Source organism: Triticum urartu, chromosome 4A, assembly GCF_056163025.1.
Source record: "Triticum urartu cultivar PI428250 chromosome 4A, HENAU_Tu73, whole genome shotgun sequence".
Classification (NCBI taxonomy): domain Eukaryota; kingdom Viridiplantae; phylum Streptophyta; class Magnoliopsida; order Poales; family Poaceae; genus Triticum; species Triticum urartu.
This window is the reverse complement of record NC_141876.1, coordinates 511,931,540-511,954,751: the sequence shown is the minus strand read 5'-3', so window position 1 is coordinate 511,954,751 and position 23,212 is coordinate 511,931,540. Positions and strand designations below refer to the sequence as shown.

The 23,212-nt window shown below is 44.3% G+C and overlaps 1 protein-coding gene and 1 pseudogene across 1 annotated transcript; one reads left to right on the top strand and one right to left on the bottom strand.

Moving 5' to 3' along the window:
- Positions 1 to 617: 617 nt before the first annotated feature.
- LOC147976353 (phytosulfokines 4-like) lies at positions 618 to 1,457 on the bottom strand. The gene is made up of 2 exons (XM_087519760.1): positions 1,193 to 1,457; positions 618 to 1,090 (listed from the first exon to the last, which is right to left on the bottom strand). The coding sequence occupies exons 1-2, from the start codon at positions 1,310 to 1,312 to the stop codon at positions 911 to 913; spliced, it is 300 nt and encodes a 99-aa protein (XP_087375886.1). The 5' UTR covers positions 1,313 to 1,457; the 3' UTR covers positions 618 to 910.
- Positions 1,458 to 12,864: 11,407 nt separating this feature from the next.
- On the top strand, positions 12,865 to 21,637 carry LOC125519412 (uncharacterized; annotated as a pseudogene).
- Positions 21,638 to 23,212: the final 1,575 nt, after the last annotated feature.

The window sequence follows — 23,212 nt, the reverse complement described above, 5'->3', positions numbered from 1 at the left end:
GCATGAAGAACTTTAGTTTCAAAATCATTAAATGAAGAATGCTTAGCTACGACAAGTTAAGCACATATACATTGGGGGCATTAGTTGCTTAACTTTTAATGTGCTTAACTACTCATCTTAGCATCGATGCATTGGAAGTGGATCAAAGGTACGTTGTTAATTACAGTTATAAAGAACTGAGGCATGTTCTCTAAGAAAAATTTAAGTGGCGACCGGCCGGGCTGCATAAAAGCATTCTGAGCAGAACCAGCTCCTCGACCAGCTAATAAGAGAGTTGACCAACAAGGCAACAAGGCATCCAGAAAGTGCCGAGATTCAACTGCTACGAAAACTTTATCATTCATTTGGCCACTGGGAGTACGACAAACAATGATGAAGTAATAGATAGATGGAGCAAAAGGAACTATGACAAGTGCAAAGTCAATGCTTATAATAGCCAGCAGGTAGGCCGGTGGTCTAATCCTGACTGCGTGTGGTCATCTCTGCATTTTCTTCGATAGTTCCTTTCCGTGTAGGCATCTTATATGACGTCGGGTTGTCTAACTAACAATCGTCGTCTTAACTCCATAGCTTTAATCAATCACGAAGAACAGTACGTATAACATTAGTATTCGGTGTATAGATAAAGAGATAATATATTCAATAAGTACATACATGATGATAAAATTTCGAGTCGAGAACAGATACATGACCTGAAAACAAGGAAACAGGGAAAATACAAGGAGGCGGCGACTATAGCTGTAATTCACAGACGATGCATGGGACTGCAGAACAGACCGACGAGCTCATGAAAAATGCCTTTCTTAAGTAGGGCCTGCTTAAGCATGCGATCATCCAGATATGGCCTTCAGTTCACGGAGTCCTTCGTAAGCACCAACAGCTTCAGGGTTTCAGGCTTTCAGCACACCGTCTAGTTGTGCTTCCCCTGGGTGTAGATGTAGTCGGTGTGAGCGACGAGGGTCCTCCTCATCAGGCACTCCTCCACTCCTTCCCCTCCCTCGCATCCTCTCATCGCCTCCTGATCTTCCTGCTCCATTTCCATCCCGGTTCCTGCGGCAATCTTCTCATGAGAGATGGCGGAGCCAGAACCCTGCAGATAAAGTGATCAAAAAAATTAACGAACGTACGATTGCCAGAGCCAGTCTGCATTATGAAGTATATACACGTTAGATTGATTGCTTATTGCACGTACCTGTGATTTTTGGAGGCTGGATCCTGGTGTAGGCCTTGCTGCCTGCCCTCTGGTGCAGAGGAGGCACAGCAGCAGCGCTGCCAGCAAGAAGAGTGCCGCCTGCTTGGAGAAGGAGGCCATCTCTTGGTCTCTCTGGGATCAGGGGCTGGTTAATTAGGTGGCGGTATATGACCATAAGCATCTACTCATGGACTTATATATAGGGGGCTGATGGCTGGTCGACACCGTGGCGGGGCGGGTGGGTGGCGCTGGCGCGGTTCGGCCACACAGCGGCCGTGCGGCCGTGCCGTACTGCCGTAGACGGCAGGTCTCCGGCGTTCGAGATCGAGTATATCTTGTGATGACGACGCGCGCTATGCGCCCACTTCGGTAAGATAAATTTCGCGCTCTCACCGTCTCTGTCCATGGTACTGGATCAGGATCATCACTCACATGAAGAAATCCAAAATATAAATGTAATGTACTTGGCTTTGATAAGCTGCTTGGGGTGGTAGTTCATGTGGGTAGCAAGATGCCGGGCACTTGGCGGTACGTATGGTATCGTATGTACGTGCAGATGGCAATGTCCGTGTGAACACGATATAAGTGGCGTGCCACGCATGGAAGGTGACAGACACATGTATGTATGTGGTCGTATACTCTCGGTTGAACGTCGCGCGCACGACCCACGTGACACACCGGGTCGACGACGACGACAGGCGCGCGGGAAGCATCGACGTCTCCCCGCTCTCGCGAACGCATCGTGGACGTCAAACGAGCGCCTCGACGACGTGCGCGGCGCGCCCAAGCTACCGGGCGGCGGCAACTTGGCTCGGCGGCTTTGTCCCGGCCGGCGCGGCACTGGCTGCTCGCCGCATGGCTGTGCACGCTCGGCGCGGTAACCGGCATATGCCCAGCTCGGCCAGACGGCGACACGTATTCGTGACTTGTACGCCACGCGCCGCGCATGCAGTACGTCGTGGACATGCCGGCACCCAATGAGTGGTTTCAGGCATCAGATATATCCATTTCCGAGTTATCTAAAATTCTAGTAGACAGGATTCTACGTGCGGCGCTGCAATTTTCATCCAAATTCGTGGTGGAAAAGTAAAACGTACGCGTGCGCGCAAACTGCAAAGGAGGCCTTTATTAGGCAGTGGCATAGTGGGGAAGTTGATGGTCGAGAAGAATGTGTGGGAGAGGTGGTTCATGATGCCCCCTTCCAGGTTCGAGGCTACCTACCTCCAACCAATCATCGTCAAATTATACAGGTTGAGATCCTTGGATCTTGCCTAGAATGAAATGGAGGAGTAGGGCGTTCTTGAGGACGAGCTCCATGGAGCTCTTTAAAAAAAAGGAAAATGATCACATTTTGAAGTTTCAAGAAACTCTAAAAGAATTACACACGCTCATATGGTTGTATTCGACATGTGCATAAAGTATGACGATGAAATACATTATGATGAAAGCTACACAAAACAGACAAATTCATGGGTTTTTAATAGTGATTAGTGTGTGTACTGTTCACCATTTTTCAAAATCACTATTTTGTCTTGTTAGTGTAGCTCTCATCATAATGTATAGCATCTTCAAATTTTACACACATGTAGATGCATTTGAATGAACGTGTGTAATTTCTTTTAGAATTGTTTGAAGCTTCAAAACGTGAATTTTGATTTTTTTTTTAAATGAGCTGCATGAAGCTCGTTCTCTATTTAGCATCTTCGCAAATGAAGGCCCTCTATGATTTCAAAGAAATTTTTGAAGGATTCTAATCCCCATGAGTTTTTCCCTACATGGCTTCTTTGATTCGCAGAATCTCATTGCATAGGAAATTTTCATATAATTCATTTGTACTACATATCGTATAAAATTTTTCATCCACTCCAGCATCATTTAAAAAATCATTTATTTTATCTTATGCACAATCAAATAAATCATATAATCATGTAGCATTTGATGTGTTATGACACTTTTTTTACAGGTATGTCATGACACTCTATTCATGTGTTTTTCCTATTCTTGTGCTTTATCAATCCCGCAAATCAAAGAGACCCTAAGCTTTGACAAACACGAAGACAAAATCAGCACATCCAATGCCTTTCGTCGACGCACCGACAAAACAACTGGAGTCATCTAGACATACAGCTATGTATGCCTAGATGACACGGTACCATTCTTTCTTTCCATCTTAAAACTTGAGATAAAAGCTTTGCATGTTCCATTAATTAAGAAGAAATTTGAGCCTAGATCACTACAGAAAAACCCGAGAAGAACCAGAGATATAACACATCTACACATTAATCGCAGGAACAGGACACCACCGACTATTGTAGAACATGACCAATTTCATGATTGCACTATCGAAACTCAACACATGCCTAAAATAAGCAAAACTTGACTGAAATCACCCGCTCTATCGCTCAATATCGCTCATCAACATCATCTCATCAACAAATGTTCCGTCGCCTCAACGACTCCGCCTCCACATACTCAGTATCCACCCTCGAAATATGTTCTGGTATAGTGAGAGCTTTCTCTTTGAGCTGTACCTAAATTTGAGCTATTTTGTGATTCGTATTGAGTTAGCCAGACCCGTGGAAATTTTAAAAAAGATGTGCAGATTCGTATTGAAACAAGTTTTCAATGATATAATTTTTGTTACATTTAAATATATTTTGTTGGTTATATCTATGGTCAAACTTTGACCCAAATGCAAGGAGGACTAATAAATCTGGATGGAGGTAGTAATAAAAAACATGATGGTTCAAAAGGATCATGATTGGGATGTTTAATTTAAAAAGTGTAGATTATCACACACTTAGTATCCATCCTCGAAATATGTTCTGGTATAGTGAGACTTGAGAGCTTTCTCTTTGAGGTGCACCTACAATTGAGCTGTTTTATGATTCCCCTTTTTAGAGAAAAATAATACAGCTCATGGAGTTAGACAGACCCGTGGAAGTTTTAAAGAAGTTTGGTGCATACACATCCGATAATGCGAGCACTGCATTCGAACTCGGGCGGGCAGGCAAGCATCAACACTCACTAACCATTTGAGCGCAGCCACGCTTCACTGATTTTGTTTTAGACTATATTTGAGTCCTCTGCTCCTTTTGTAACTAAATTGCTGCACATGTGTTACAAGAGGTGCACATATGTTTTGTAAGTAATCACTGTGGTTTACATGTCAATTTATTGTTACTATATATAATTACGCATTAAAATGGACTTTAGCTGCCAATTGAGTCGGTTTTACTGACTTAACCAATAAAATAATTTTATTTGGTAAGCCAATACATCAAACAATTTTTGCGCGTTTCAAAGAAACCTGGTGAAAAAATAAGTAAACTGAATACTATAGTAGACGGGCTAGGAGGAAGGACAAAAGCGAGTGGATGACATAACTTTTAAGTAGCCAAAGGCGTGAGCCCTCTTCAGGGCATTTCCTATTCGACCCTCAAGGCATTGGTTCGTAAGTTTTTTTTAGGCAAGGTTCGTAAGTTATTCACAAGCGGCGCCCACACGCTCACGTCATAGGCCGGCCAACATAATGTTATAGCTAACTCCGGTTTCGGGAAGTTAGGAAAAGCTTCCGGTTCGGGTTTTTGAATTGTTTTTTTGCTTGGTTTTCTGCTGATTTTCATTTATTTTTTATTTTCCATTTTATTTTATTTTTCTGTTTTTCAGTTTCATTTTTAATTTTATTTTTCAAATGTGGAAATTTAAATTTTATATTTTTAAAAATTATTCGTTTTCCAAATATGCGAGTCTTTTCAAAATTGTGAGTTTTTTCATTTTTGTGATTATTTTTTATTTTGCATATTTTCCCCACATTTATGAACTATTTAAATCCATGAACATTTTTCAAATTTGCAAAATATATAGAACATTTCCAAGGTCACAAAAAATATCTAAATCATGAGTTTTTAATTTTTTTCAATTACTTAAATGTGTGATTTCTTCCAGATTTTTTCCACGGAAGTCAACGACCAACCGGTTAACCAAGCGTTGTTCGGTGGACCGGTAAGATGCTTGGCGTGAGCGCCAGTTGGTTGGCATGCGCCAAAGAGTCTTCCTATTTAATGATCTGGACGGGGGACACCGCACAAACACGCACCCCCATTCCTCATCCCGCACATGATTTAGGCCAACTCATGTACGGGCGCCTGGTGCCTTTGTTTTTTTAATTCTTTTTATGTTCCTTTTAATTATTAACTTTGGAAAATGATCGGGATAATTGAAAATAAGCATTTCATGAATTTAAAAATGTTCCCGTATTTTAAAATTTTCATGAATTTCAGAACTGTTATATGATTTCACAAACTGTTCATAATGTTTTAAAAAATATCAATTTAAAAAAATGTTCCCGCATTTCAAAATTTTGGCAAATATTCCGGGATTCCAATAATGTCCAGAATTTTGAAAACGTGTTCGTGTAACTAAAGAAATATTTCGTCAAAGAGTTCCCAAATTTCGGAAATTTTTGTTGATTCCAAAATTTTCATGAAATACAAAATAATGTTCGCAAATTACAAAAATATGTTCGTTTATTCAAAACATATTCGCCAATTCAAAGAATGTCCACAAACTGAAAAATGTTCCCAAATTAATAGAAAGTGTTCACAAATTCTGAAATTGTTTAGTTATTCAAAAACAGTTCATAATTTTAAATAAAACATTCGAATTTTGGAAATGTTTACCAATTTGTAAAATGTTCCTCGATTTCAAAACATATTCGTCAATTTAGAAATAAGAAGTAAAAAAGGAAAACGGAAATCACAAAATAAACGAAAGGAAAGAACAGAAATGAAAATAAACATAAAAAGCCAAAATAAGAAAGACAAAAAATCACATGGGAAGATTCTAGAACCTTCCAAAAATGGGAAAGGAGAGGTAGGTGGGCCAGACCAAGTGTACATAGCGGGAGAGTCGGGGGTGCCTGACACGACGCTATGTGCCGACCTACGCGGCTCCAACATGGCCGAAGGCGCTGCCTATTTATAGGCTGGGAAGCTTCCAAGTTGGTTTTGGGAACTTCTAAAGCATTCGTTTTTTTACTCTCTTTTTGGTTTTATGTTTTTACTCTCTTTTTGGTTTTTAGTTTTCTTTTTCTACCTTTTTTGTTTCTTCATTTTGTTCTGGTTTTCTAGGCGGTTTTTATTTATTTTTTCTTTTCTTTTTCCTTTTTTCATATTTAATAAAAATTGGTGATTTTTTTTCAAATCCGTGATTTTTTTCTCAAAATTGATGAACCTTTTTGTAATTCATCAACTTTTATTTTTTGCAAAATCCGGTGAATATTTTCTGAATTACTGAACTTTAAGAAAACCGTGGATTTCTTTCAATTTTGTGTACTTTTCAAAAATTAATGAACCTTTTCAAAATCATAAACTTTTTTTTATCAAAATTGATAAACTGCTTCAAATCCATGAACTTTTTTTTTAGTTCTTGAATTTTTTTGTATTCATGATTAGTTTTTGAATTCATGAAATATTTTCAATCCCTAAACTTTTTTCTCAAAATTCGAGAACTTTTTCCAAATCCAAAAAATATCAGGTACATTTTTCAAAAAGAGTCAAATAGTCAACGATTTGCCGGTCAATGACTGACTAGTCAATGGTTGACCGGTGAAACATCAAGTTATTTTTAGGGATAACTATCAAGTGATCGAACAAAGAGAACGAGTAACCGGGAGCTCTTATTTTTAGATTGGACACGTCTAGTGGGCGGCCGGCTGCCCACTAGTGCAACCGAGCGGCCGGCTGAAAAAGTAAACCCCCTGTTCCGCGCGAAACAGAAAAGGAAGGTGTAACACCCCGGATGTAATTTACCTTATATGTATCCCAACTCTTGCCGTTTCCGGCGCTAAGTTATTTTATTTCCTCGGGTTCGGGTTTTTGTCTCTGTGTGTTGTTGCCTTTGTCATGCATCTCTTATCATGTCATCATGTGCATTGCATTTGCATACGTGTTCGTCTCATGCATCCGAGCTTTTTCCCCGTTGTCCGTTTTGCATTCCGGCGCTCCTATCTCCTCCGGTGCCCCTTTCTACCTCTTTTCATGTGTGGGGGTTAAACATTTCCGGATTGAACCGAGACTTGTCAAGAGGCCTTGGTTTACTACCGGTAGACCTCCTGTCAAGTTTCGTGCCATTTGGACTTCGTTTGATACTCCAACAGTTACCCGAGGGATCGAGAAGGCCTCGTTTGTGTTGCAGCCCAACACCCCTCCAATTTGGCCCAAAACCCACCAAAGACCCTTCCATCACCTAGAGCATTCGATCACGATCGCGTGGCCGAAAACCGCACTCCATTTGGAGCTTCCTAGCTCCCTCTACCTCTATAAATAGATCACTCCCGAAAATTTCGGATCTTCCCCTACCCTAAACCCTAATTTTCCCTCCTCCGCGCACCGGACGTGTCAGGCCCACGCCGGACGACGTCCGCCGCCACCGCCTCCCAACCACGCACCGCCAAGTGTCACCACCGCCTCCTCCCGCCGCCGGCCCGGAGGAGCCCGATTCGGGCCCTCCCGAGCCCATCGCGCCGCCTGCGCCCGTCTGCCTCCACCCGCGGGACCGCGCCGTCCGCGCCGGCCTTCCGCTCGCCGCCGACGCCCTTCGCCGCCCCGCCGCCATCGCCGCCGTCCAGCCGTGCGCCCCGGCGCCGCCCTAGTCCGCCGCCTCGCCGCTCCTCGAACGCCGCGCGCCGCCCTTCGTCTCTCCGGCCGCTACGCGCCCCGCCTTCCTCCTCCACGCCGGCGACCCCAGCTCCGGCGACCTCATCAATTCTGGCGCCCTCCCTCAAGTCCGGCGACGAGTTACTGTTCCGGCGATCTCCTCGGGAAGCATGCAGATCTGGATCTGAGATCCGCGCTTGACTTTTATCCCCGGAACCCTAATTATTTTGCAAACTTTGGCATGTCATATCTCTGCATCCGTAGCTCCGATTTGCGCGTGTAGCATATCAAAATGTTCGTCCCAACGAGTGCATCATTTCATCTCATTGCATCATTTTCATTTGAGCTCATCTTGATGCCTGAAATGCTATTGGAAGAGGGCTATGTGATAAAATTGCCAGATCTGTTTCATCAAATAGATATTTGTCATTTTTGCCATGATTAATGTGTGCATGATATGCTCCTGAGCTCTATATGTGTTTTGTTATATGCCATGCCATCTTTACAGAGGTGCTTACCATGTATTTTTGTGATATGTGTGGTGACTAGCACAAGCTTGTAAAGTAGCGTACTCGGTAATGCTGATTTCAGGGACTTAGAATTTCACCAAGTCCTTGTCCTGATTTTGTCGGTATGCCATTTGTTCATGTTGTTTCCTAGTGATCCGTGCCTCTTTTGAGGATGATCAGTAAGGATGATTTGTTAACATTGTGGTGCTCTATCCATCCATGTCTTTGTTTGCATTTATGGAGCACCCTAGCTTGAGTCAATCGAGCTCTACTTTTGCTATATCGTGAATCCTGGCAGATTGTTGACTTGTTAGCGATTTTGCCGAGGATGTTACTATTGATCCGTGCATGCTATGTTGTTGTTCTTGCCATGTATAGCTTTTAGTACATGTATTCTTGATGGGTGTATGCTTAGTTTGTCATGCCATGCTCTATAGTGAGTGCATCGAGCTCGTGAACATGCCTACTCGTTAACTGATTTGCATGCTCCAGTTTTTCACGAAGTCTGTAATCTAATTATGTTTTTGCCATGTTCACATGCTTGCAATTGTATTTTCTGATCCTTTTTGGCTCAAGGTCATTAAGGGACTTTTGTTAAGTGCTTTGAGTAGCTTCATGCCATGCCTTGCTTTGCCATGTTAAGTTCCTGTAGCATATAGTTTTCATGCTCTAAAGTGTGCTACCTGATGTTAAATTCCAGACTTGTGTTAATTTCACAAAGTCTGAAACCTGTTATCATTTGCACTTTTGCCATGCTTGTTTGAACCTGTTAATGGATGAATTGGCCGTAGATCAGTGTTCATCTTTTGTCAAGCATCATGAGTGGATCCCTGCCATGTATTTTTTTGTCATGTTTGAGTGCTGTAGCATAATTATCTTGATGCTTTTAGATGGCTACTTGCTGATTATCGCAGACCGGTGCCATATTTGTTTTGCTTGCCATTTCCAAACTGTGCATCCGATTCCGGTGATCTTTATATCGATTTCAACCGAAATCACCTCACCTTTCCAGTGGCACTCTTGGATTTACAAGTTGAGGCCAGGTTCAATCATTCCTTGTCAAATCTTGCATATGCATCACATACCGCATCCCGCATAGCATACCATGTTTGCATCATGTTTGTTTGAGCATTGCACGGGGTTGATTGTGTTCCTTTTGCTTGTTTGTCTTGTTTGGGTAGAGCCGGGAGACGAGTGCGCTAACGAGGAGCCCGTTGAGTTTGCTTACGAGGATCAAGTCAACTCTGACAACTTTGCAGGCAAGATGATCATACCCTCGAAATCACTTCTATCTTTGCTTGCTAGATGCTCGCTCTTTTGCTATGCCTATTCTATGATACCTACCACTTGCTTATCATGCCTCCCAAATTTCCATGTCAAACCTCTAACCCACCATGTCCTAGCAAACCGTTGATTGGCTATGTTACCGCTTTGCTCAGCCCCTCTTATAGCGTTGCTAGTTGCAGGTGAAGATTGGAGATCGTTCCTTATTGGAACATTGTTTATTATTGGGATATCACTATATTATCTTGTTATCTTAATGCATCTATATACTTGGTAAAGGGTGGAAGGCTCGGCCTTTTGCCTAGTGTTTTGTTCCACTCTAGCCGCCCTAGTTTCCGTCATATCGGTGTTATGTTCCTGGATTTTGCGTTCCTTACGCGGTTGGGTTATAATGGGAACCCCTTGACAGGTCGCCTTGAATAAAACTCCTCCAGCAATGCCCAACCTTGGTTTACCATTTTCCACCTAGCCTCTTTTTCCCTTGGGTTTCCGGAGCCAAGGGTCATCTTATTTAAACCCCCCGGGCCAGTGCTCCTCTGAGTGTTGGTCCAAACAGAGCCACTTGCAGCGCCACCTCAGGAAACTTGAGGGTTGGTTTTAGTTGTACGTAGTGTTCATCTGAGTGTGCCCTGAGAACGAGATATGTGCAGCTCCTATCGGAATTTGTCGGCATATTCCGGCGGTGTTGCTGGACTTGTTTTACCATTGTCGAGGATGTCTCGTAAAACCGGGATGCCGAGTCTGATCAGAATGTCTCGCGAGAAGGAATATCCTTCGTTGACCGTGAGATCTTGTGATGGGCTAAGTTGGGACTCCCCTGTAGGGATTTGAACTTTCGAAAGCCGTGCCCACGGTTATGGGCAGATGGGAATTTGTTAATGTCCGGTTGTAGATAACATGAAACTTAACTTAATTAAAATGAATCAACCGCGTGTGTAACCGTGATGGTCTCTTCTCGGCGGAGTCCGGGAAGTGAACACGGTGTTGGAGTAATGTTTGACGTAGGTTGTTCTAGGATCTCTTCTTGATCATAGTTATTCGTCCGTGCTTTGCCTTTCTCTTCTCGCTCTCTTTTGCGAACAGGATAGCCACCATATATGCTAGTCGCTTGCTGCAGCTCCACATATTACCTTGCCTTACCTATAAGCTTAAATAGTCTTGATCGCGAGGATGCGAGATTGCTGAGTCCCCGTGACTCACAGTTTACTTCCAAAACCAGATGCAGGGACCGATGATACCGTTCCAGACGATGCGCTTGAGCTCAAGTGGGAGTTCGATGAAGACTCTCGCCGTTACTATGTGTCTTTCCCAGATGATCAGTAGTGGTGCCCAGTTGGGGCGATCGGGGACTTTGTCGCATGTGGGGGTTGATCTTTTATTTTGGTACCATAGTCGGACCATGAGTGTATTGGATGATTGTAATGTTATTCATGTATTGGTGTGACGTGGCGAGTGTAAGCCAACTATGTATCCATTCCCCTTTTATATATTTACATGGGTTGTTGTGAAGATTACCTTACTTGCGACATTGCTTTCAATGCAGTTATGCCTCTAAGTCGTGCTTCGACACGTAGGAGATATAGCCGCATCGAGGGCATTACAGAAGGCCACCAACCCCGACCGATCGACCGGCCACCAAAACAGACTGATCGAGCGGCCACCAACAGAAGCGCAAAACCGCCCCCACGTGGCCAGCTGTCCCCAGCTCGCACCCACGCCCGTTCGCCCTCACGCCTCAACCCCTCCCCCATGCTGCCTTCTTGTTCTGCACGCCAGAAGGAGATCCAAACAGAATCGCCCCCAACCCTTCTTCCTCCTCCTACACAGCCGTCATGGGAGCCCCAAAGTAGAAGGAGCTGCTTCAAAAGAAGATCTAAGGACAGGGTGGTCAGAGCCATACCAGGCAGTAACATCAAGTAGGTAAGCCCCATCTGCCCCTCTTCACTTCCCCCTTTCTTCTACTGCATATATGTAGGCATATGTAAACCCCCTTCTCCATGGATCTAGGACAAATCCATGGAGAAGCAGCTTCAAAAAAGAGGTGAATCTCGCACATCACACCAGCCTACTTGATGTTACTGCTGGATGTGTTAAACAAGCCAAAAACTACTTGATGCATGCTAAACAAGTTTCTACCACATGGATGTGTTAAACAAGCCAACTAAAAACAAGTTCTCTCGCCAATTAAAACATGATTAAAAGCCAACTAAACAAAGCATTGTAGCCAAAAACTGAACATGCATTCTACCAACTTGTAGTTATTATTTGCAAATGAACAAATTGACTGTCCAATAGATATGTGCAACGAAAAAAATCATAAATGTGCAACTGAACATGCATCCCAGCCAACTGAACCTATATTCTGGCAACTCGGCATGCATCATAGCCAAAACTAAAACATGCATTGTACCCCACGTGTACTGGATGTTTGTGAGTGAACACTTTAGAAAAACTGTAGTATATGTGCAAATAAAAACATGTTTTTTGGCCAACTAAACATGCATGTTGGCCAAAAACTGAGAAAATATATCCTGGCCAACTGAGACATCTATTCTAGCCAACTGAATACATTAACTGTCCAACTAAAGATGCATGTTGGCCAAAAACTGAAAATAAATGCAACCTGACCAACTGAGATATCTATTCAAGCCAACTAAGAAACATTGAATGTCCAACTGAAATATGTATGCTGGCCAAGTGGAAAAATGCATCCTGGCAATTGAGACGTCTATTCTAGCAAAAACCAGAAATCTGTAGTGCGACAGCAAAAACACAAGAACTTTGGTCCATGGCTAATGAAGCCACAAACCATATTAATATATTCACGCATATAATCTTGTCCCACACATATATTATGGTCCCACACGTATTGCAAAGCTATAGCGTAAAAAAAGGTTCAATATAGCAGAAATAAAAACATAACGACGATGAAAATATATAACTATAATCTGTCCTCCAATTCTTCTTTCTTCTTTCACTTGGATTTTCCGTCTCAAATGTAACATCAAATTATGTGCAGAAAAATCTAAAAACAGCTCCTTGCCAACACAGAAAACCTACAGATCATTGCAACAAAACAAAGGGAAAAAGTCAGAAAACTCTGTAGTAAAAAGAAGTCATCCTCTTGCCAGCTATTTACTGCAAACTATGCAACTAACATAGCAACTCTGTGCAAACAAAAAAAATCATAACTGTTATAACAAAAGATTATGCTACAGTCATGTTGCTTTTGGAACTAAGATTGTCACAAAATGGTGTGCAACTGCCTATTTGCCAAGTTTTTAGGTTGTTTGAAACACTCTTTTATGTGGTTACCAACAGATGACATCAATTCTCTACTTTTTTATATGTGCAGGGAGTGTGTGGCAGCATCCAAAAAAAGGAAAAAAAATGCTTGATCTCAATGAGTTGCCTCCTGATCTCAATGAGCTTCCTCATGATACGGATCAGCAGCAACCCAGCATACAACAAGGAAAATGGATAGAAAATGGTCGATCTATTTACTACACGCAGGCAAGTCATGATGGTAACCCTATGGGCCATGACAATGTGGCAGGCCAGTCATCAGCCCGTGGTGCCCCTGTAGTGGTGTCTTTGCAGTCAGAGAGCCATACTCTAAATGACACGGGAACCGAGGCAAATGTTCCTGGTCCAACCAGGACTGAGCTAGGAGCTGGGGTGTAACGCCCCGAGACCGATGTGCCAGGTGTCGTCCAGTTTTTCGATGTTGTTGCGTTGTCATTGCTTGCGTGTCATGCATCTCATATCATGTCATCATGTGCATTTCATTTGCATACATGTTCGTCTCATGCATCCGAGCATTTTCCCCGTTGTCCGTTTTGCATTCCGGCGCTCCTATCTCCTCCGGTGGTCATTTCTACCTTCTTTTCATGTGTGGGGGTTAAACATTTCCGGATTGGACCGAGACTTGCCAAGCGGCCTTGGTTTACTACCGGTAGACCGCCTGTCAAGTTTCGTACCATTTGGACTTCGTTTGATACTCCAACGGTTAACCGAAGGACCGAGAAGGCCTCGTGTGTGTTGCAGCCCAACACCCCTCCATTTTGGCCCAAAACCCACCAAAACCCTCTCCATCATCTCGGTGGTTCGATCATGATCGCGTGGCCGAAAACCGCACCTCATTTGGACTCTCCTAGCTCCCTCTACCTATAAATAAGTGATCCCCTCCGAAATTTGCGGTCTAACCCTAGCCTTCCCCTACCTCGCGTCACCGGACAAAAATCCCCGCCGCCGGACATGTACGCCCTCCACCTCGCTCCGGCCAGTGGCGTCGTGCCACTTCACCCCGCCCCCGCCGCCAACCAACCGGACGCCGCCACCTCGCCTCCCGCCGCCCTCTCTCTCTCCTCTCGCGCGGCCGGGCCTGCGGAGCCCGCGGCCGGCCCGCCCGAGCCGCCCCGGGCCAGATCCGTTCGCCGCCCGCGCCTGGGAGTCCCGCTGCCCGGCTCCTCGCCCGTGGCCGCCACCTTCGTCGGACCTCGTCTCCGGCCATCGCCGGACCTCCGCGCCGCCGTATGCCGCCCCGGCCTACGACCCTTCTCCGGCCTGCCAGCTCCGGCCGGGAGCTCCCTCGCTGCCGCCTCCACGGCGCCCCGCGCCACCCGCAGCCTGCGGCCGCGCCGGAGGACCTCCTCGCCGGAGTCGACCTTCGGCCATCGCCGGCGACGCCGCCCCGCCATTCCAGCGCCTTCTCGTCGCCCCGTCGTCGAATCCGGCCGGTTGGATGAGATCCACCGGTCCGGTGAACCAAACACGCCCCCCGCGATCTGGATCCGTGCCGTCCCGCTTCTCTCCGTCCCGCTTGACTTTTCGCGGAGGTATAAATTCCACAAAGTCCCCGAAATTCCCAGATTCATATGGCCATGTTCATCATGCCGTAACTTTGCATCCGTAGCTCCGATTCATGCGTGTAGCATATCAAAATGTTCGTCTCAGAGAGTACATCATTTCATCTCATTGCATCATTTTCATTTGAATTCATCTTGATGCCCGAAATGCTGTTGGAAGAGTGCTATTTGAGATGATTGTCTGATCTGCTGCTCCAATTAGATATTTGTCATTTTTGCCATGATTAATGTGTGCATGATATGCCCACTGAGCTCTTCATGAGTTTTGTTATATGCTTTGCCATCTTTCCATAGGTGCAACCCATGTATTTTTGTGATGTGTGTGGTGACCAGCACAAGCTTGCAAAGTGGTGCATTCGTTAATGCTGATTTCAGGGACTTAGCAATTCCACTAAGTCCTTGATCTGTTTATATCAATATGCCATATGTTCATGTTGTTTCCTAGTGATCCGTGCATCTTTTGAGGATGATCAGTAAGGATGTTTTGTTAATCTTGTAGTGCTCTATCCATCCATGTCTTTTTTGCAATTATAGAGCACCCTAGCTTGAGTCAATCGAGCTCTACTTTTGTCATTTCGTGAATCTGGGCAGATTGTCTACTTGTTAGCGATTTTGCCGAGGATGTTGTAATTGATCCGTGCATGCTATGTTATTGTTCTTGCCATGTCTAGCTTTTTTAATGTGTATTCTTGATGGGTGTATGCTTAGATTGTCATGACATGCTCTGTAGTGAGTGCATCGAGCTCGTAAACATGCCTACTTGATATCTGATTTGCATGTTCCAGTTTTTTCACTAAGTCTGAGAGTCTGATTATGTTTTTGCCATGTTCACATGCTTGCAATTGTATTTTCTGATCCCTTTTGGCTCAAGGTCACTAAGGGACTTTTGTTAAGCTCTTTGAGTAGCTCCATGCCATGCTTTACTTTGCCATGTTCAGGCCCTGTATCATATAGCTTTCATGCTCCAAATTGTGCTACCTGATCTGAAATTCCAGACAAGTGTTAATTTCACTAAGTCTGAGATCTGTTTACCGTTTGCATTTTTTCCATGCTTGTTTGAACCTGTTAATGGATGAATTGGCCGTAGATCAGTGTTCATCTTTTGTTAAGCATCATGAATGGATCCTTGCCATGTATTTTGTTGCCATGTTTGGGTGCTGTAGCATGTTCATCTTGTTGCATTTAGATGGCTACTTCCTGTATATCGCAGACCGGTGCCATATTTGAATTGCTTGCCATTTCCAAACCGTAACTCCGATTCCGGTGATCTTTATATCGTTTTCAAGCGATTTCATATCACCTTTCCAGTGGAACACTTGGATTTCCAAGTCGAGGCCAGGTTCATTCGTCTCTTGTCAAATCATGCATATGCATCACATACCGCATCCCGCATATCATATCATGTTCATGTGTTGGTTGTTTACTATGTTGTGTGCTTCTTTCCGGTGTTTGCTTCTTCGGGTTGGTTCCGATAACGTCGCGTTTTTGAGGACCCGTTCGTCTACGTCCGTTTGTCTTCTTCATGGACCCGTTCTTCTTCCTTGCGGGATTTCAGGCAAGATGATCATACCCTCGAAATCACTTCTATCTTTGCTTGCTAGCTGCTCGCTCTTTTGCTATGCCTATGCTGCGATACCTACCACTTACTTATCATGCCACCCATATTGTTGAACCAAGGCTCTAACCCACCTTGTCCTAGCAAACCATTGTTTGGCTATGTTACCGCTTTGCTCAGCCCCTCTTATAGCGTTGTTAGTTGCAGGTGAAGATTGAAGTTTGTTCCTTGTTGGAACATGGAGATGTTGTTCCTTGTTGGAACATGTTTACTTGTTGGATATCACAATATCTCTTATTTAATTAATGCATCTATATACTTGGTAAAGGGTGGAAGGCTCGGCCTTATGCCTGGTGTTTTGTTCCACTCTTGCCGCCCTAGTTTCCGTCATATCGGTGTTATGTTCCCGGATTTTGCGTTCCTTATGCGGTTGGGTTATAATGGGAACCCCTTGACAGTTCGCCTTGAATAAAACTCCTCCAGCAAGGCCCAACCTTGGTTTTACCATTCGCCACCTAGCCTTTTCCCTTGGGAGTCACGCATCCTGAGGGTCATCTTTATTTTAACCCCCCCGGGCCAGTGCTTGTCTAAGTGTTGGTCCAAACTAGAGCCACTTGCGGCGCCACCTCGGGGAAACTTGAGGGCTGGTTTTAGCTGTATGTAGTGTTCATCCGGTGTTGCCCTGAGAACGAGATATGTGCAGCTCCTATCAGGATGTCAGCGCATCGGGCGGTCTTGCTGGACTTGTTTTACCATTGTCGAAATGTCTTGTAACCGGGATTCCGAGTCTGGTCGGGTCTTCCCGCTAGAAGGAATATCCTTCGTTGACCGTGAGAGCTTGTGATGGGCTAAGTTGGGACACCCTTGCAGGGATTTGAACTTTCGAAAGCCGTGCCCGCGGTTATGGGCAGATGGGAATTTGTTAACGCCCGGTTGTAGAAAACCTGAAGTTGACCTTAATTAAAATGCATTAACCGCGTGTGTAACCGTGATGGTCTCTTCTCGGCGGGGTCCGGGAAGTGAACACGGTGTTGGAGTTATGCTTGACGTAGGTTGTTATAGGATCACTTCTTGATCATAGTTTCTCGACCGTGCTTTGCCTTCTCTTCTCGCTCTCTTTTGCATATGTTAGCCACCATATATGCTAGTCGCTTGCTGCAGCTCCACCTCATACCTTTACCTTACCCATAAGCTTAAATAGTCTTGATCGCGAGGGTGCGGGATTGCTGAGTCCCCGTGGCTCATAGATACTTCCAAAACCAGCTTGCAGGTGCCGTTGAACCGTGCAGATGACGCAACCAAGCTCAAGGAGGAGCTCGATGAAGATCTTGTCCTTTGTGTTGTTTCGTTCTCGTTGATCAGTAGTGGAGCCCAGTTGGGGTCGATCGGGGACCTTGTCGCATTTGGGGTTCTTCTTTTATTTTGGTTCCGTAGTCGGACCTTGATTGTATTTGGATGTTGTAATGCTGTATTCACGTATTTGTGTGAAGTGGCGATTGTAAGCCAACTATGTCTCTTTTCCCCTATTGTATTACATGGGTTGTTTGCGAAGATTACCTCACTTGCGGCATTGCTTTCAATGCGGTTATGCCTCTAAGTCGTGCTTCGACACGTGGGAGATATAGCCGCATCGAGGGCGTTACATGGGGCTGTTGACAGAGCTGTGCAAGGAGAAGAAGGAGAGGATGAGGCTGGTTCTCAACCTATGGAACCCTATGTTGGCATGAGGTTTGACAGCCTTCAAATTGCTAAGGATCACTACAACAGGTATGCACTACGGATGGGTTTCTCTATCAAGATGAACACCTCTAGACGGACACCCCGCACCAATGAATTGATAAAACAACATTTTTGCTGCAACAAGTTCAAGAAGCCCAAAGCTGATGATGGAGGAGCTGAGGCTCCTCCTATCTTGGAACCTATTCCAGATCCAAAATCTGTTGAAGTGATGAGTAGATGGAAGAAGAACCTCCAATATTTGCTGAAGAGGAGGCTGGTACTAGTAAGAAGAAGAAGAAGCGCAAACGTGAGACAATAAAGCAGACTCAGTGCAAGGCAAAAAAGTTGGTGAAGCTGATAGATGGGCGATGGGAGGTGACACACTTTGTTCGTGACCACAATCATCTGCTCGTGAACAAACCTTCATTGTCCAAATACTTGAGATCCCACCAAGGCATCTCACCTGATGAAAAGGAGTTTCTGCGCATCTTGTATAACTGCAACTTGACTACATGTGTGGTGTTTTTCTATATCCCTTAAAGAATTAAGTTTCCCTCTAGGCAGTCCAGTGTGCAACTGTTATGGTACTATTGTGCAACTGAAATGGCTTAACTGTGCAACTGTTGTCCAACTTCCCATGCTGTTTGTATATTACTTTTGGTGCTTGTTGTGCAACTAGATTGTCTTTACTGTGCAACTACACAATGTCATGTATGCAAAAAGTGCAAAGTGTTTTTAAAAAGGTGCAGCTAGGTGTCCATTTCCTGCGATTATCTTCTGTGCCAACACATGTCCTATTACTGTGCAGCTGGATGTGCGCACTCGTGCAACTAAAAAAAGGATATACTGTTTATTTTTGTATTATGTAGGACGAATGATGCATGTAATGGCAGAGTTCTATGGATCTGAGATGATGGTGCCGTTCGGACCAAAGGCAATAACAAATCTTTGTACAAGTTTCCGTAGAGATGACACAAAGGAGGGTGATCTGATTGAGACAATTGCGCACTTCAAGGATATACAAAAAACCGATCCAGACTTCTTCTATAAGGTGAAATATGATGAAGAGGACAAAGTTGTCAACATATTTTGGGTGGATGGCTTAGCTCGAAAAGCTTATGCGGAGGCGTACCACGATTGCATATCGTTTGACACCACCTACATGACCAACATGTACAATATGCCGTTCACGCCCTTCATAGGAATAAACCGACATGGCCAATCTTTCATGCTGGGTTGCGCATTTGTGAGGCAGGAGTTGGCATCGAGCTTTGATTGGGTCTTTGGAGCATTCCTAGAGGCTATGGATGGCAAACCTCCTGACAACTTCATCACCGATCAGGATGGTGCAATGAGGCAGTCAATACAGAGCATCTTTCCAACCACTATGCACCGCTGTTGTCGATGGCACATCATGAAAAAGGCTCAGGAAAAAGTTGGTTGGCTGCTGTGCCGGAATCCAGGACTCTCTGATGATTTCAACAAGTGTGTTGACTTCGGCTTCACTATAGACGAGTTTGAGCAGAATTGGGCTGGGTTAATGATGAGTACGAGGCTATGACACACAGCACTTTGAGAAGTTGTATGAATACAGGTCAACTTGGGTGCTGTGCTACTTCAAACACATGTTCTTTCTGTTCCTACAGTCTACACAGCGTAGTGAGGGGTTCAACGCCGTTCTGAGAAGATATGTGAACCCACACAACTCAATGCTGAACTTCGTCAAGCAATATGAAAAAAATCCAGAACCACATCCTTGCCAAAGGAAGGCTGCAATGATTACAGGACAGAACACCTTGAGATTGAGTTGTGGTCCAACTTCCCAATAGAGAAGCAAGCTTACAAAACCTATACTAGGTACCTTTACCGCAAGTTCAGAGAAGAGTTTGAGCTGATTGGACATTATAATGCATTCCAAGTTGGTGCTGATATATTTGAGCTCAGGCCGAACCAGGAATTTGTTGCCAAATATGATTCTCGAAACTACTTGGTGTAGGCAAGGGTGGAGGAGGGTTCCTATTTGTGCGAGTGCTATAAAATGGACAAGGACGGCATCCTCTGTTGCCACATCCTCAAGGTGTTCACCCATATTGGAGTTGATGTCATACCGGGAAGGTACCTGCTAAGGCGGTGGACACCTACTGCTATACCTAGTGCGCCAGGTACTGGTTATGAGCAACCGGATGAAATGCCTCCTCAATCAGAGAAGAAGATAAGGGAGAGGAACATGATATACGATTTTCGGAAACTAGCAAAGTTTGCGAGTGGTTTTGATCCAGCACAAGCTATTGTATACAAGCATATGCGCGCAGCACGTACCGAGATCGGCCACCTGAACAAGTCCAAGAAAAAGAAAAAACCGACTGCTGCCACGGGGCCATCAGATGATGGAAACCCTCGAGGACCTCCTCCACCTCCAGGCAGCAATCAGGGGGCTCATCATCTAGGTAATTACCTGCCCGAACTCCTGATCTAACTAGGTGTGTAACTTCAGTTGCACACATCATTGTGCCCAGTTGCACACACCATGGTAGCCAGTTGCACAGAACAGGCTGCCTAGTTGCGCACGCTGTGTTAGTTCAAGCATCAAGATAACACAACTAACTTGTTTTTCATGTTCTGGATATAGGTGATGTCAACCCTCAAGGACCTCCTCCCCCTCCTGGTTGTACACGGCATCCTCCGCCACCTCCTTCCTCGCGTGCTCCTCCCAATGGACCTACAGGCAGCACTCAGGGGCTCATCGTCCAGGTAATTACCTGCCCCAACTCCCCATCAAATTAGGTTTGTAACTCCAGTTGCACACATCATGGTGCTCAGTTGCACCGAACATGCTACCTAGTTGCACACGCTGTGTTAGTTCAAGCATCAAAGATAAACACAACTAACTTGTTTGTCCTGTTCTGCCTATAGGTGATGCCAACCCTCAAAGACCTCCTCCCCCGCCTGGCCCAACTAGCAGTGTCCTGCGTGCTACTCCCAATGGACCTACAGGAAGCACTCAGGGGGCTCATCACCCAGGTAAGTACCTTCCCCGACTCCAAACAAAACTAGGGTGTGTGTGACTTTAGTTGCACATATCATAGTGCCCAGTTGCACAGAACATGTTGCCTAGTTGCGTGCGCTGTGTTAGTTTGAGGATCAAGCTAAAAATCTAACTTGTTTTTCATGTTCTGCCCATAGGCGATTACAATCCAAGTACCATGACGGGCCGTGCTACTACATGTGTTTTTTTCAACTTAACTTGCACACAGCAACTAGTTAGTTGCACAACATGAGATGTGTGGTTGCACAGAACATTAGTGTTGGTTGCACAACAAAAAAATACTAAGGCCTCCTTTGGTTTAGAGGAATTTCATAGGAATTCTAGAGGATAGGATTTTTATAGGATTTTTTCCTTTAGAGCCCTTTGGTTCATAGGAATGGATTCCTATTCCTACATAGGATTGGTTCCTATCCTCCACATTTCATAAGAAAATAAAAAAGAGCCTAGACTCAATGGAAAAATTCCTTTGATGTCAACCAAATGACTTCTTGTTTCCTATTCCTCATAGGATTTGAGATACATGTCATCTCATTTCCTACAAGATTCCTATTCCTATGATAATCCTATCCTATGAACCAAAAGAGGCCTAAACTTTTTATATGATTATTACACAGGTGATCATGATGGTCCTACAGCTTTTGATGATTTTGTGCCCAGGGATCCTCTAAGGTCTACTACAAAGGGTAAGGCAAAGAGTCGACGGTACAAATCGGTGCTGGAGCTACACCCAAAGAAGAAAAACAAATGCAGCCATTGCCAATCTACAAAGCACACTGCTGGTGTGTGTCCACTCAGGCTCCTGTGATTCTGTTTCCTCGTTTGTAACTTTGGGACAAAAAAGGAAAAGAATGATGTTTTTTTAGCAATGTTGGGACCAAGTGGATACATTCAGCATCTATGATTCCTCTTTATCTAATTTATGCTCCTTGAATTAGTTCATGCACTGTGTAAAAAAAGTTGCTATTTGTGCCTTTGTTGGCAACTGATTAAATATTTAGTTGTTGAACAATTGTATGTCCAGTGCTCCTAATGTATCAACAAAAGTGATGATATTGAGTTGCAAATGGAATTACTAGTAGTGTGCAACTACAAAATTTGCTTAAAAAATTGTGCAAACCAGCAACTTCCTCCATGGAGCAGAAAAAAGAAAAAAAGTACTGACCTACTCCTTGTCGTATCTCAGCAATTTCCTCCATGGGGCGGTGTTGTGCACGCTGGTGACCCAATGATATGCCAGCTTCTTCCTGATGTTGAGTACTTCCTTGGGTTCGTAGTTGGGCAGTTGGCTACCGTTTCACTCGATGGCGTTAAGCAGTGCGAACAGCTCACACTCATTACTGCGATGTGCAAAAAAAATTATCACATAAAATTAAAACCAATAAAGATAATGCACTCTGTGCAAATGCTTATGTCCTGCTGTGCAACTGCTTGTGTCCTACTGTGCAACTGCTTGTGTTCTACTGTGCAACTGCTTATGTGCCACTGTGCAACTGCTTACGTGCCAGTGTGCAACTACTTATGTGCCACTCTGCAACTGGCTAGATAATCCATTAGAAACTCATAAAAATGATAAACAGATTGCAGACTAGTACTGTGTCTTAAAAAAACTAAAGATTGCACATGTAGAAAAATTTAAAAACTACAAAAATGATGGTATGAAATTCAGAAAGAATGCCATGCTTATTGTCTTACTTGCCGAGCTGCTTCGGTACGTCAATGTTAATAATCTAGAAGTGCTCGATGCTGAACTTTGGGTAATGCTTCCTCCATAGCTGGCGTACTGCCCCTGCGATGGTAGAGGCGGTGGTCATCAGCTCAATGTTGTCCAGCGTCCTGTTTGAGTCAAGAACATCGAAGCGTCCGTCCCTCAAATTGACATTGAAGACCCAATAATGGCTCCCTCCCTCCTTAGCGATAACATCAGCGCACTCGAGCACTGGCAGCATGACCTGCAAAGCGTGAATGATTTCAGACACAAAAACAGGCTGTAGCTAAGAAAAGACAGAAAGACTTGGTCAAGTTAAAAACAGGTTGCAACAAGTATCTGCCAACTATCAGATGTGTCATGTGCAACTGAACATGTTGTGGGTGCCAACTAAAAGAGATGGATCATGTGGGCACAGCACTCACCAAGTCTTTCTTGTCGAGACGGTTCCTGTAATCAAACTTCTTGTTTATCTCATTCACGTTGTGGATCCCTTACTGTAAATTCATCTGTAGAGATTATAAAAAGCATGGCTCAAACTCCTTAGTAGATGAAAGGCCTCCCTCAAATGGTCAACGAAAAAGTGCTACGGAACAAAGATGATGGTGAAAGAAGGTTTTGGAAAAACTTACAGAAAACCTCACTGGCATAACAACCTTCTTTGACCCTTCTGGT

Bases quoted from the DNA above. Each gene is read 5' to 3' on its own strand.
- LOC147976353 (XM_087519760.1), bottom strand. From the start codon at position 1,312: ATGGCCTCCTTCTCCAAGCAGGCGGCACTCTTCTTGCTGGCAGCGCTG. The intron at 1,091-1,192 runs GTACGTGCAATA...CTTTATCTGCAG, and splicing joins CCAGCCTCCAAAAATCACAG to GGTTCTGGCTCCGCCATCTC.